This window comes from Perissodus microlepis, chromosome 13 (genome assembly GCF_051167445.1).
Source record: "Perissodus microlepis isolate ML-2025 ecotype Zambia chromosome 13, ASM5116744v1, whole genome shotgun sequence".
NCBI classification, from domain to species: Eukaryota; Metazoa; Chordata; class Actinopteri; order Cichliformes; family Cichlidae; genus Perissodus; species Perissodus microlepis.
Genome location: NC_140473.1, coordinates 16,470,410 through 16,483,074, shown reverse-complemented (window position 1 = coordinate 16,483,074; position 12,665 = coordinate 16,470,410). Strand labels below are relative to the sequence as shown.

Here is a 12,665-nt window from a genome sequence, read left to right as displayed (position 1 = left end):
CTGCTGGGAAAGCACTTATTAAGCACTGATTAGAGGAGTTAAGTGAAGGGAACTCAGCCACAATAAATTACACGCATCTACGAAACCATAAGAGAACCTGAGGATGACAGGACAACTGGACTGTGTGAAGCAACATGGCGCAGCGACAACATTGTGCTAAACCCTGCCCTACACAGACAGGGTAGAGAATTACATCTCCACAGACACGCTGCAGTCCAGCAAGCCGGCCAATCGGTTGTCCAAACAGCCAGTCAGCAGCATCGCACGCACAGCCAGCCACTGCAGAGAGGCAGCACACAGGCTCAGAGCCAGTCAGACATCTGCTGCCTAATGTAATCATCTTAGCATGCAAAAAAGATGCAGAAATTATGCTGATGCCTTAGTCACATAACTGTAGAAAACAATATATAGAAGAAGGTTCCTCTACTGCAGAGGGAGAAAGTTTCTATCCAGCCACAGGAGGATAAAGGAAAATCTAATTTCTCTGAGCCCCCCTGTGCAACATCTGAGTGATGAGTCAGAAAGCAGAATCGTTTAAAACTCAGTCTTGGCACGGCTGTTTATGTCAGACGAGCTTCTGCAGCCACTTAGAGGTGCTGTTGAATCGTCTACATTCTGCCGATTCTCAGCAGAGCTCTGCTGAGGTTGTGTTTGAGTGTTAAATTTCAACGCCAACACGACTGGGATTTCACACCTGAGGCAGAGCACAGATTTTTGCCATTTGCTGGCTTCGACTCAGTGAAAACTGAGCGACGCTTTGATCCACGGTCTTTTCTAAAAACGAGGAAAAATATGTCGTTATCGAATGTGTCAAATTAAACGAAGAGAATGGATACTGTACTGTGGTGTGTGTGTCTATATGAGCGTGTTTGTTCGACTTCTTTCAGTGGCCTTTTAGCTCTTACATAAGTGCCGGGATAGTCTATGTTTCTAGGTCATCAAACACAGCTATTACACCAGTGTGAGCAGGCCTGACTCTGTGGGACCTCTGAGCCACAGTCTGGTTCAACAACATGCAGGTACTCACTCTCACTCTAATTCTTTCTTTGGGACCCTGTCTCTACTTGCTCACCTGCCTCACTTTTTCTTTTCTTCCTCTCATAACATCCAAAAAACACACCCACGCCCACACACGAATAATGCAAGAAAAAGTCTGAAGTTTTCTTAAACCTAAACAACACTTTTCCCCCCAAACAAGTGTGGTTTGAAGACTAGCATAGATTATTGCCCAGTGCCACAGAGCTCCGTTGTTGTCCGGAAACTATTAAAACCACATCAATAAGGCACACTCGGTGACATTTTCCCTCATTACAATGTAGATGGGCACTGTAGTTTATTCAGAGGCAAGCCCACTCTCCTCCCACTGCTCTAAATGTTCTCAACAGTACAAAATAAGCAGTCCAAGACATTTTTTTTGTAAATAAATCTTCATCATAAAGTTTCAAAAATGTCCTTTTCATCGTCATGTTAATGACATTTATTGACAATAGCAAAAAAATGTAATTATATTTCATCCCTATTAAGTAAGGGAGCTTCTTTGGTGTTTCATGACAGATGACAGTAATACAGACATATCTGAATTTCATTTTATAGCTTTTCACTGTTTTAATTATCAGGCCCAAAAGAGATGCACTGGCCAGCTGAGCAGCACCAAAAGGCCCGAAAGACCACAGAAGACAACTAAACCGCATGCTAAAGGAATGGTTTCTATTATTAAGAAGAACAACTTCTCAGCAATTAACCAAATCAAGAACACTCCTGAGAAGGCAGATGTATAACTGTCAAAGTCTACAATGAAGAGACGCCTTCATGAATGCAAATGTAGAGGATCTACAAGGTGCAAACCACTGGCTACACTCAAGAACAAGAAGGTCAGATTAGACTTAGGCAGGTCATACCACATGACCTGTCTAACATGGTGGAGGCAGTGTTATGCCGTGAACATGTATGGCTGCTAGTGGAAGGAGGTCACTGTTGGGTCGCCGGTGTTTATTGATGATGTGACAGCTGATAGAAGTAGCAGGATGAATTCTGAACAAGTGCACAAGGCGATACTCTGTGTGCTCATTTCTGCTCATTTCGCCAAATGCTGCAAAACTGAATTAACAGCACTTCGCAGTGGGAATGGATAACAACCCGAAGCACACTGCAAAAGCAACCTAAGAGTTTCTCAAGGCAAAGAAATTGGATATTCTTCAATGCCCAAGTCAGTCGCGTGATCTCAACTCAACAGAGCATGGTTTTCAGGTACTGAAGGCAAAACTGAATGCAGATCGACCCACAAACAAGCAGCATCTGAATGTGGCTGCAGTGACGGGTCCTCACAGAGGATCTCATGGGAGGAAACAGCGTTTGGTGATCTTTAGTGACTGACTGCAAAGGATTTTCATCCAACTATCAAAAACAGTCCTTATATTTAAAATTATGTTAGTTTGTCCAAATACTTGTGAGCAACCATGTATGAAAATTAAATGGTTAATAAGAAATTTTTGTTAAACATCTTTGCATTAAAGCTGAAAGTCTGCACTTCCGTCACATGTTGACTGATTTCATAATTCACTGTGCAAAAACTTTTAGCATCCCTCTCATGGCTTTGTACCTAATCTGTGTGATCTATTTCTGTACTAATATGAAAACACAGTTTACAGCATATTAACAGGCACAAATATAGAGTTCCTACAGACTGAGTGTATGGTGTTCACTTGTACGATATATACACTCACGTTTATACATTAATGCAACTATTTTGAGGTTGACATTTTAAAGGAAAGTGTGCATGCAGATTTTATAGCCTGAATTTGTTATGGGACAAAAATCTTCCTGATCCAAGTGCCTCAGAATAGCAGGCTTCTGCATGGCAAACCTTGCTCCATACTCATCAGCTGCCATGTTGGCCTGAGAGGTTCCCCCATGGTAACAAAGTCAATTCGAGTGGAAACACACTGACACAATAACCAGAAGATCTACCGCACTACACAAGAATAAAAAATAACCCCCCCCCCAAAAAAAAAGTTACAACCTCCGATACACATCCATCCATGCACGTGCTTTAATATCTGATGCATTGGTCAAGACAGAAAATCTGTAATATTCTGGATGAGTGATGAATTATAGAGGCAGTGCTTTATCTCAGTCTCTTATCTCTTCCCGTCTCTGCCTTGTTCCGCCTCTCTTTTTCTCTCTCGTTTGCGTCATTGCCCTAAAGCCCCTCACATGGGAAGCACGCGTGCAGCCACTTGGAAACAAAAATTAGAACAAATCTGAGAAGGGCAGTGGAAAACAACAACAACAAACACTGTGTCTGTCGATATAAGCTCAATAAGGATGTAGCCACCATGCAGGCTGGCAGGAGATAATGAGTTAGCGGTCTTTGATCCAATCTACTATTAATATTAATAATATCTACAGATGCAGGAAAGGGGGGGGGGGGTCACAGCCTGGCATAAAGCAGATTTTCAGGTAGACAAGGATTACAGAAAGAGCTACAAAAATAACAAATTTACATCGCACACATCATTTGCAATGCGGTTGAATCTCAGTAGTCTGTGCCAGTGACCTACTTCCAGCCACCCAGAGGCACCCAGTCTCCCAAACTAGCCTTAATTACAGCAGTCCCCATACAGAAGGAGCAGATATCAGACTGGGAACACTTACAAGAACTGGCTGGACTATTTCAGTCACAGCAACACAGCTGCTCATTCAACATGGAGATTATTGATAGGATGAGTAGTCTGGAAGTCTGGAAGCCCTCATCCCTCTAATGGGTACGTGCGTGCATGTTTAAAGTGCTCAAATATTACTTCAAACCACATATCAGTAAATAACCATAGCTTTCTGTTTTTCCAAGAAAGACAGTGAGAAACAAAGACAAACAGACAGGCATCACTGATATTCAGGAAACAATCCCATCCTCGACTCCCAAGGTGCTAAAACCCAACAAGAAAAGGCACACATCCTTTTCAATCACTGCAACTATGAGCCACTCGTTATTCATAATCCACAAAACTAAAACACACTTTACTTACACCAAAACTCATTTTAACGCTTGTCAAATATTCACAAACATGTAAATCTGTGCATATCTTAGCCAGCGTTTCAGTTGTGTTATGATTCACCTCAAACACAAGTGCTGCCCGTCCAATCACCTTCCGCTCATCTGAACAAGACCAAAGCTTCGCTAGCCCATAGGCTCAACAGCGTTTCATTGGCTAATGCAGAATGGCAGGCACAAGACAGACATCAACAACACCCATTTACAAGAGCTTGACCCCATAGTGAGCTTTTTGTAGAATACACAAACAGAGTCACCGTGTATTGTTCGGAGCAGTTTCTCACACAGTCACACTCGGATATAAGAGTGAGGGTAAAGGTTGGTACTGCAGCTTTGAGCCATGTTAAAAATAATAACTAGAGAAGCTGCCAGTGTTTCTGGGGTTTAATTTACCCTCTTCATGCTCTTCAGTCTTTTAGATGTCACGTGTAACAGAAGAGAACCACATGCCAATCATGCAACCTTCCATATTTCACTGGCGTCTTTTAAGCGATGAAAAAGAAAACAACTCTTATTTACAGATTACAAAGAGAAAGCGCTGGGATGATGGGATGAGCGCAGCGTTTGCTCGGAGGGGATTAGCGGAGAGGCCTATTTTAGGGCTAAAATGCCTAAAACCATGACAACGTCAACAACCCTGACCACAGATGACATGTGATGCATTTCCTGTGGCGAATCTCAGGAGGTGCTTTGGATGCTAAGCTGACCTCATTTCCTGTTGGGGCTGAAACCACCTCAAAGTCACATCAGGGCCAATGGGCCATAAAGAAAAAGAGTGGAGGTTCACTGTAACCTCATGACTCATTTTGGCCTCTGCTAACCCCTCTTTAAAATCAAGTGATCGGGACACTGTGGGCTCACACAGATATGCTTAAGAAAATAAGTGTTAAAGTGCTGTTTGATGTGAAATAAAGTTAATTCTAATCAGAGAGGATGCTAGCTACACTAATGCATAAATGTGTGCATAATGTTGCCAAAAATGACAAAAAAAATCCCCAGAGATTCTGCCAGCTAAAGCCTTCTGCATAAACCAAATATCTTCTGCTTATGTCTCTGTGTGTCATACAGGTTTGCGTGTATGTGCATGCGTGTGGTAGTAAAAGATCTGACAGGGCGATGGTTGTGCCTACAGTGCCAGATGGTGAGCCCACAGCCGGGCTCCTCTGAGACCATGAAAAGAAATATTAGTGGCATTTTGACAGGCTAACATGAAAGAGTGGCAGGGAGTGTAGGAAGAATGTGGCCCAATCAGGCATCTCAAACCTCAGTCACCCACACTGAAACAGAGTCAGCATGAATGGCTCAAATTTTCTCCATGTTTGCCCTGCGTACAAAAGGTCTAATCAACTCCAGATCAGATTTTTTATTTTTATTTTTTTAAATGCACTGGACAATCCTTCTTGATCCACGTATTGACTGTTGCCTCCGGATATAGTTTACTTAGCTATGCAGACCAGCATTTTAACCATGAAAATGTACATCACACAATAATCAATTTGCTGTCCAGACAGCTGTGTAGTAAAAATACAAAAACTACTATGATACCGATGTCAAAAGGGGGGAATTTGTGTATAGCTGCTTAAATTTTGCATCTACTCATTGGTGAAGGGTCATAGGGCAGCCCAAACAGCCTCAGGCATTACAGTGAAATTAGGTCTAGACTTAATTTGAAGAGTGCCTCCAACAAAATCGCTTATTTTAATATACTCACTTTATTAGGTAGACACAAATTCCATTGCTCGCTAATGCAAATATCACATCATTAAATCAAATGGCAGCAACTCTGAGCATTTAGGACATTCAAACCCAGTATAAGAATGAAGAAGAAAGGTGATTTAAATGACTTTAAATGGCCAGAAGACAGACGAAAAGCGACATTCTGTCTTGAGCTGAATGTAACAGTAACTCAAATAATCACTCGTTACAACCTAGTTGTGCAGAAGAGCATCTCTGAACGCACATGTCAGACCTTGAAGGAACTGGCTACAGCAGTAGAAGACCACAGCAGGTTCCACTCCTGTCAGCTAAGAGCAGGAACCTGAGGGTACAATTTATACAGGCTCACCAAAATCGGACATTAGAAGACTGGAAAAATATTTCCTGGTCTGATGAATCTCGATATCTGCTGCAATGTTCAGAACCTAGAGTTCAAATTTAGCATGAACAAATGCCACATATCAGTGGTGGTGTAATGGTGTGGGGGATATTTCGTTGGCACACTTTGGGGTCTTTAATACCAAATGAGCATTATTTAAACACCACAGCATAGCGGAGTATTGTTGCTGACAATGTCAATCCCTTTATGACCACAGTGTAGCCATGGTCTGATGGTCGTTTCCAGTGGGATAACGCACCATGTCACAAAGCTCAGATTTCTTGAACATGACAGTGAGTTCACTGTACTCAAAAGGTCTCCACAGTCACCAGATCTCAATCCAATAGAGCACCTTTGGGATGTAGTGGAACAGGAGATTCATGGATCCTGGATGTGTGCTATCATGTCAATACAGACTAAAATCTCTGAGGAATGTTTCCAGCAGCAGAATTAATGGTTCTGAAGACAAAAGAGGGTCCAGCCAAGCGCTAGTAACGTGTACCCAACAAAGTGACCAGGATGAATATTTTGTATACCCAGGAAACATTTTTTAAGAGTGAATGAAAAATCTAATTATCATGACTGACTTTGGTAAGATCGTGGTTTGTTTTGTTTTATTTTAATCTTAAATATTGTAAAGGTTTTCTTTTTTGGTTCTTTTTTTAAAAAAAACATAACTGTGTTTTCTTGAATTTTAATTATAACTGGACTGAAAAACAAATAAACAAACAAATGTGAACCTAACTGAACATGCGTCAGCCTGCCAGGGTATGACTTGGGGGATTTTAATGGAGAATAGAACAGAAACATAAAGGGAAATGCTAGATTTATTAGACAACACAATACAAACGCATCATAGAAAAAAATAATCTCCATAATCTTGTTTTCATCATCATTAAAAGCAAAAACCATGGCTGAAAATAAAATTAGATCTATGAAAAGCTCTGATAAAATGTGAGATTAAATTATCCACACTACATGTTATAGCACAGTGGTGATTTCTCATTTTTGCACTCTCGATGCCCACTTGTTATTATTTTTCCAGCCTTTCAATTGATAATCAGCAGCAATACAAACCTCCAAAAAACCAGGAAACAGAGCAAATGACTGCAATGTTGCTTCTCTTTGGTTTTTCCAAGGCATTATTTGATCAGTCCAAGGTCGAAAGAGTGCCCAAGCAGAAAACTGTATATAAAAAGCGCATATTCCCTTTAATGTATTCGTGATGGAGCTTTTACAAGGGTAGCATAGGACACTCTGGGTCAATGAGACGATCGATTCAGTCCAGGAGACGGCTGCTGCATTACAAGACAAGCTTCTGCATTGCAGATGGCATATCTGTATACTATTACGGGAATCTATAGTATGGAGCAGAGGGCGTGAAAATATATAACTGTGTATATGCTCCAAATAAGGACACAAAACAAGACTCTACAGTTGATACAAATACAGAACATTTGACATCATCTGCTAATGTGAATGCAAACGCCAATGTACTGTATGATGTAATATTAAAAACACTTTATCCCCTATATATTAAAAAAAAGCTGTATAAGTGCTGCAGCTCACATATGAAAGCCCACTGAATAATTGATCAACTGGGCTGCACGGTCACGTGATACATCTGTCCTGCTACATTCAACACTACACAGCGGACAACCCAACCCATCCGGTATGAAACTCCTCATGACCCAATCTGGCAATGTCCCAGTCAGTTTCTATGCAGAATATTAATCCACCACATACGCACAAAACAAAATGTTCATTACCCTCACTTTGTGCACAGATTAGAAACCACACAATAGGCTGCGACACAAAAGAGCTCAAACAACGAGAATTATCTCGGTCAGATTAGATGAGCGTGGAACTGAGAGCTTGAAACTCTCACAGCAACTACACACTGATTGGCTAAAGAATTGCCGTCGGATCCCATTAAGATCCAAGACAATTGCAGGAATATAATCGTGTTAGAAATGCCCTGATAGGCGAAAAACCACCGTGTTTTACAGATGCCAAAGAAGGACTTCGGCAGTGAACCAGATTTGGTCTCACAATAGCCCTTTATGATTACACTCTGCTTGATTAGGCCAGCCTTCACTGACTCACTGAGTTCACTCATCTCATCTCCATTCAGACCAACATAAGGTGGAAGCACTATTTAGAAGCTAATCGCAATTATTTTGTCATTAAAAAGCTTGTAGGGGGCAACATTTTCCCACCCTGGTGGCCTACAAAGACACCATCAAGTGTCATTTATGTAGGTGTGGTTGTTATAATTGTCCATTATCAAAATGAGTCAGTCAGTTGCTAGGCAATTTTTTCATCTTCTACAAAAACCGGAAAGTAAAAGAGCAGCAGCGCTGGTGAGCCGCGCTACCATAATGTCATGATCATGAAAAGAATTCCTGTCAGTCAGCTGCACACCTGATTTATTTTTAGACTCGCAGTAGGTGATGTTGGCAGCTCTTGCTTTCCTTCCACATGTTCTAATCTGCGATGATGACTGTATGTGTACCGGTCTGTGCATTTACTTGGATAGCTATCTTTGTGAGGACTGGCTTAAGTTTAAAACCACTGGAGTGACGACATTTAGGGAAAGTGAGGAGCTTTTGAGCACTCCTTACCTTTTCACATATATTCAAAGACCTATTTGAAGATTAACCTGGATTAGCCTGGTCTGAGAGCTAATAATGCAATATATGGACAAAGAGCACAAAGATAACAACGTGTGTTTAATGGTAGTCAGTAATCAGGAAACAGTCCCACAGCCTTTTTTCTAATTGGTTATGACTGCTAGACAAGGGTAAGTGACAAACCGGCCAGCAAGTGTATTTTTAGCTGCCCATAACCACAAACAACAGAGTCAGGAGTGAAGGAGGTTGTGGCTGGAGATTAAACAAGCCCTGTGGTCTCTCCTGAGTACATCTGATTACATTATGTAAAATAGCACATCCTGAGTTCAAAGAGCAAAGAACAGAGTGGGAAGAACTCAGGAAAGACTATCGGAAAAGCCCACGAACACTGTAACCAAGACATCAATGTTACCATGTGGTCATAAAACATAAACTCACCTTCTGTAGGCTGGTTGGATTCAGCTGGGTTTTGTCTATTATCTTCACCGCCACCTAGAGAGAGAAAAGACAGGAAGACAGGGGAAGTAAAAGAAAGGGAGGGAAGGGGGAGAGAGAGCGGGATGCAGACAGGAAAAAATAAAAGATAACCAAGATGTCAAAGCTAATTCCAGTTTTGTATTTGTGCAGTTAAAACTTGCATTGAAATGAATTTTTATTATTTCACTATTGTGCGGTGAGGTGGCTTTGTCAAAACATGTCACAGCTGAATCATGCATTCAGCCTGAACACACCTAAAAGCTTCTCTATTCAGTAATTCATTAAGACGTGAAGCATTGATTTGCAGAGATCAAAGCAGAAATACAAATTCCCTCTTGACTATGACTATACTGTGAATCAAGAGCCTTTACACACTGAGAAAGGCAACTTAAAGCAGGGAGCAAGAAAAGTTTGGGTAAATATTCTCAATTGGCAACCATGTCAGCAGTCATTTGCATCCATCTCAATAATCACCCCAAAGTGCTTGAGGAAACGGACGTAGTCTCCTCACTTTGAGAGCTCAGCAGCTTTCAGTGACTATCTGTGCCATACTGCAGAGTCAAAAGCGAGCCACTATATTATCTTGAGAAGTTTTAGTTTTTCATATACTGATATGTTCCCCCCCACCCCTTCCCCCCCATGTAGCACACAAAGTCATCCTGTACTACTAAAGTCTCAGGTTAAACACCATTTAATGTCTGAGCTGATTGCTCACACACAAGTCTAGAAAAGTTCACAGCTGCATGTGTGAAAAAAGTGCTATGCTAAGCTTTTTTTATATGCATAAATAAATAAGAATGACAGTTTTTATAGCCTAACCACAGGTAATTACCATAAAATCTTTTCTTAGCCTAACTACAGAGAGCAAAGGGGTCTAAGGATCAAACTAGTAGCTGTTTGCTGACTTGATATTTGAAATCCTTCACGAGTTTTACAGCCTCCATATGCCTCTTGAGACTCTTCAACCAACTGACAGTATCAAAGCTCTTAAACATGCGTTTGTTCCTTCTTTTTGCACTGTACTCTGTACTGAATGGATGCTGCTGTCTCAATTCAGAACTGGAAAGGAGAAGCTGCTGTTGGCTTTGGTGCTAAGATAATATATTAATAAAATGCATTAATAAAGCAAACAGAAAAATATCGAACTAACATCTGTGCAGTTAAAAATTAACTTAATAGTCTGTCAAAGTTCCACTTTCCTGATCGAATAAACCAGTAGGTTACAGAACGCTGTGTTGTTTGCCCAACTTTATGGCACCAAATGGCACATGTGTACATACTTTTTATGACATTGCACAAAGTTAGCATATCACACATATGGGGACAGAGCATTAGCCAACTACAACTGTGAATGCTGTCCATGGCTGCAGTTTGGACTTAACCAAAAAAAATCTGCATCTTGGATTTACACTAAGTAACAATACAGGAGACTTTAAAGATGCATAAACGTATTTGCTCGTCTGTCATTCTTATAGGGTTTAATGTGATGTCGGCCCACCCTTAGCAGCAACAAGAACTTCAACTCTTCTGGGAAGATTTTCCACAAGGTTTAGGAGTGTTTCTGGGAATATTTGACCGTTCTCCCAAAAGTGCATTTGTGAGATCAAACACCGATGTTGGACGAGAAACAGCCCCACATCATAATTCCATATCCACCAAAACTTTACACTTGGCACAACGCAGTCAGAACAGTACCATTCTCCTGGGAACCCCCAAACACAAACTCGTCCATTTGATTGTCATATGAACAAGCATGATTTGTCACTCAAGAGAAAAGGTTTCCAATGCTCTAGAGTCCAGTGATGACATGCTTTACACCACACCAAAACTTTGCATTCTGATGGAAAGCTTAGCTGCAGCTGCTTCACCATTGAAACTCGTTATACAAAAATCTCCATGTGCAGTTCTTAAACTACTTTATCTTTAATAGCAAAGACATCTCATGGCTGGACTTCTTCCACAGGTGGCATCGTATCACAGTACCATGCTGGAATTTACTGAGCTCCTGAGAGCAATTCATTCTTTCACAAATGTTTGCAGAAGCAGTCTGCATGCATAGTTGTTTGATTTTATACACCTGTGGCTATGGAAGTGAACAACTTCTGGAAATATAGTGAATGTATCACACAGTGACAAAGCCCTAGGTTTTAAAATTTTGTTGGGTATAGGAGTTGCACGACTCATCCCAAATCTAAAGTGATTTATACAACATTATTGTAGGATGTGCCCCCCCTACCCCCAGGGAGCTGTGCCTTAACCATGCTCTCCAGTCATAACCATGTCTAACATTAGAAGTATTATAGGAGCGGATCTTGAAGAGATTTTGTCATCATCTATGTTCATCTGCTGAATTACATTCTAGCACAAAGATTGTAACCTCTGTAGAAGACACACTGATAACATTAAAGATGAATAATATCACAAAAACATACATTTTTTCTAAAGCATTACTGTGCCTCTGGCCTTATAAGACCTTAATAAGCATGCTTCAGTGGATGCAGTCTCTTGGTAAGCCTGGTAAGGGGGGAAACCAGCAAGCATATGCTGAGTCATGGTGATGAGAATGCAGGTTATTCATCTAAAACCACTTTCCCTAAGACCTACGGTACAAATTGTTTTGTAATTTAATTTGATACAACCCCAGAAGCCAAACTTGATAATAACACCAAGAAACAGTCTAACAGGGAGAGGATGGAGCAAAGTGAAAGACTGCAGAAAGGCCTAGTATGTGTAGAAAAACACAGTATGCAGGTGGTGTCTATTTGTAGCCCTTCTTAGGTGGGCAGGTGCACAGACAGACTCCCTTCCTCTCTGCTTCCTCCTGTCACAGACGAAGCTCAGGTTTAGGCACGTATTTGCGTGTCTGTTGATGTACAGTACGCCTACAGGTGTTGCAATGGTCCTCATGTGTCACTCTGCTGCATCAACTTCCACTATTCCCTTTGCATGAGTCAGTGAGATTCATTTAATTTCCTCGACACAATGCCGGGCAAATATTTTCATTTTTGTTAGCAGACAGAGATTTGATGAATGAGTGGACGGCACAAAAATCATACACAAGGCCTCTGTGTGCATGTGGGTGCGTGCGTGTTCACGCTAATGGATTTGAGGGTAAATAATTCAGTTTCACAGTGACAGAAGGGCACTGTGCATCAGTGTTAATTATTCAGCCCAGTCGTAACACAGGGGCCATATGCTCTTCACAGTATGCAGGACTTGTGATCGTGTGTGAATATTTAGACAGCGAGGACACAAAGGGGAAACTTTGCATCGCTCGTGTGCTCGAGTGCTTTACGTGTTTCCTCTACACTCTGATTTCCCTTTAGGCTCTTTTATCAAAACCACAGAATCATGATATCTGTGTGCTAAAGGGAAGTATTTTAGCATTGTATAAGGTCATATGCGATGA

The 12,665-nt window shown here is 41.2% G+C and overlaps 1 protein-coding gene across 4 annotated transcripts in view; it reads right to left on the bottom strand.

Annotated features, from left to right (window-relative positions):
• mark1 (MAP/microtubule affinity-regulating kinase 1) overlaps nt 1–12,665 on the bottom strand; it is a 38,682-nt gene that overhangs the window by 18,194 nt on the left and 7,823 nt on the right. For all 4 annotated transcript variants that reach the window (XM_084947628.1, XM_084947631.1, XM_084947630.1 and 1 more), the window contains exon 3: nt 9,218–9,271. In XM_084947628.1, coding sequence (XP_084803754.1) covers nt 9,218–9,271 — 54 coding nt within the window. The remainder of the gene's footprint in view (nt 1–9,217; nt 9,272–12,665) is intronic.